We start from the raw sequence: 1,021 nt of genomic DNA on the forward strand, positions 1-1,021 counted from the left end.
TGCTGAGCAGACGCTGCGGCAGAAGGCGCAGGTGGAGCAGGAACTGACCAAGGTGAAGCTGCAGCTGGATGAGACGGACCACCAGAAGGGCATTCTGGACGAGGAGCTGCAGCGGCTGAAGGAGGAGGTGACCGACGCCGTCCGGCAGAAGGCCCAGGTGGAGAAGGAGCTCTTCAAGGTCCGGGTGCAGATGGAGGAGCTGGCAAAGCTGAAGAGCCGGATCGAAGAGGAGAACAAGGTGCTGATCCTCAAGGACAAGGACAACACGCAGAAGTTCCTGGCGGAGGAGGCCGAGAAGATGAAGCAGGTGGCGGAGGAAGTTGCCCGGCTCAGCGTGGAGGCCCAGGAGGCTGCCCGCATGCGGAAGCTGGCCGAGGACGACCTGGCGCAGCAGCGGGCGCTGGGGGGGGAGATGCTGAGATGCTGCAGAAGCAGAAGGACCTGGCGCAGGAGCACGCCAAGCGGCTGCAGGAGGACAAGGAGCAGATGCAGCAGCGCCTGGCCGAGGAGACCGAGGGTTTCCAGAAAACCCTGGAGGCTGAGCGCCGGCGGCAGCTGGAGATCACGGCCGAGGCCGAGCGCCTCAAGCTACACGTGGCGGAGATGAGCATGGCCCAGGCCAAGGCCGAGGAGGAAGCCAAGCGGTTCAAGAAGCAGGCAGAGGAGATCAGCGAGAGGCTGCACGAGACCGAGCTGGCCACGCAGGAGAAGATGACGCTGGTGCACACTCTGGAGATCCAGCGGCACCAGAGCGACCAGGACGCAGAGAAGCTGCGGAGGGCCATTGCCGACCTGGAGCAGGAGAAGGAAAAGCTGAAGCAGGAGGCGGCGCTGCTGCAGCAGAAGGCGGAGGAGGTACTGGGCTACGGGTCCCCCTTAGCAGTGGTGGTACGCAGGAAGTCCTTCCCTCTCCCCAGCCTCCCCGCGCCGTGTCCTGGGACAGCAGGCATGCGGGCGGCTGGCCAGGCTCTGGGAGCCGTGCTGGCTGGTCCCCGAGGACCATTGCTGCAGCATGGGCGTG

The 1,021-nt window shown here is 65.2% G+C and overlaps 1 protein-coding gene across 1 annotated transcript in view; it reads left to right on the forward strand.

Moving 5' to 3' along the window:
• Position 1: 1 nt before the first annotated feature.
• The window catches only part of LOC103914196 (plectin-like), a gene marked incomplete at its 5' end in the record, with an annotated part of 8,369 nt that continues 7,349 nt past the window's right edge, over positions 2 to 1,021 (forward strand). The window contains 2 exon segments of the mRNA XM_009320814.1: positions 2 to 414; positions 417 to 855. Of these exon segments, the coding sequence (XP_009319089.1) occupies positions 2 to 414; positions 417 to 855 (852 nt within the window).

Source organism: Pygoscelis adeliae, unplaced genomic scaffold, assembly GCF_000699105.1.
Source record: "Pygoscelis adeliae isolate BGI_AS28 unplaced genomic scaffold, ASM69910v1 Scaffold800, whole genome shotgun sequence".
NCBI lineage: Eukaryota > Metazoa > Chordata > Aves > Sphenisciformes > Spheniscidae > Pygoscelis > Pygoscelis adeliae.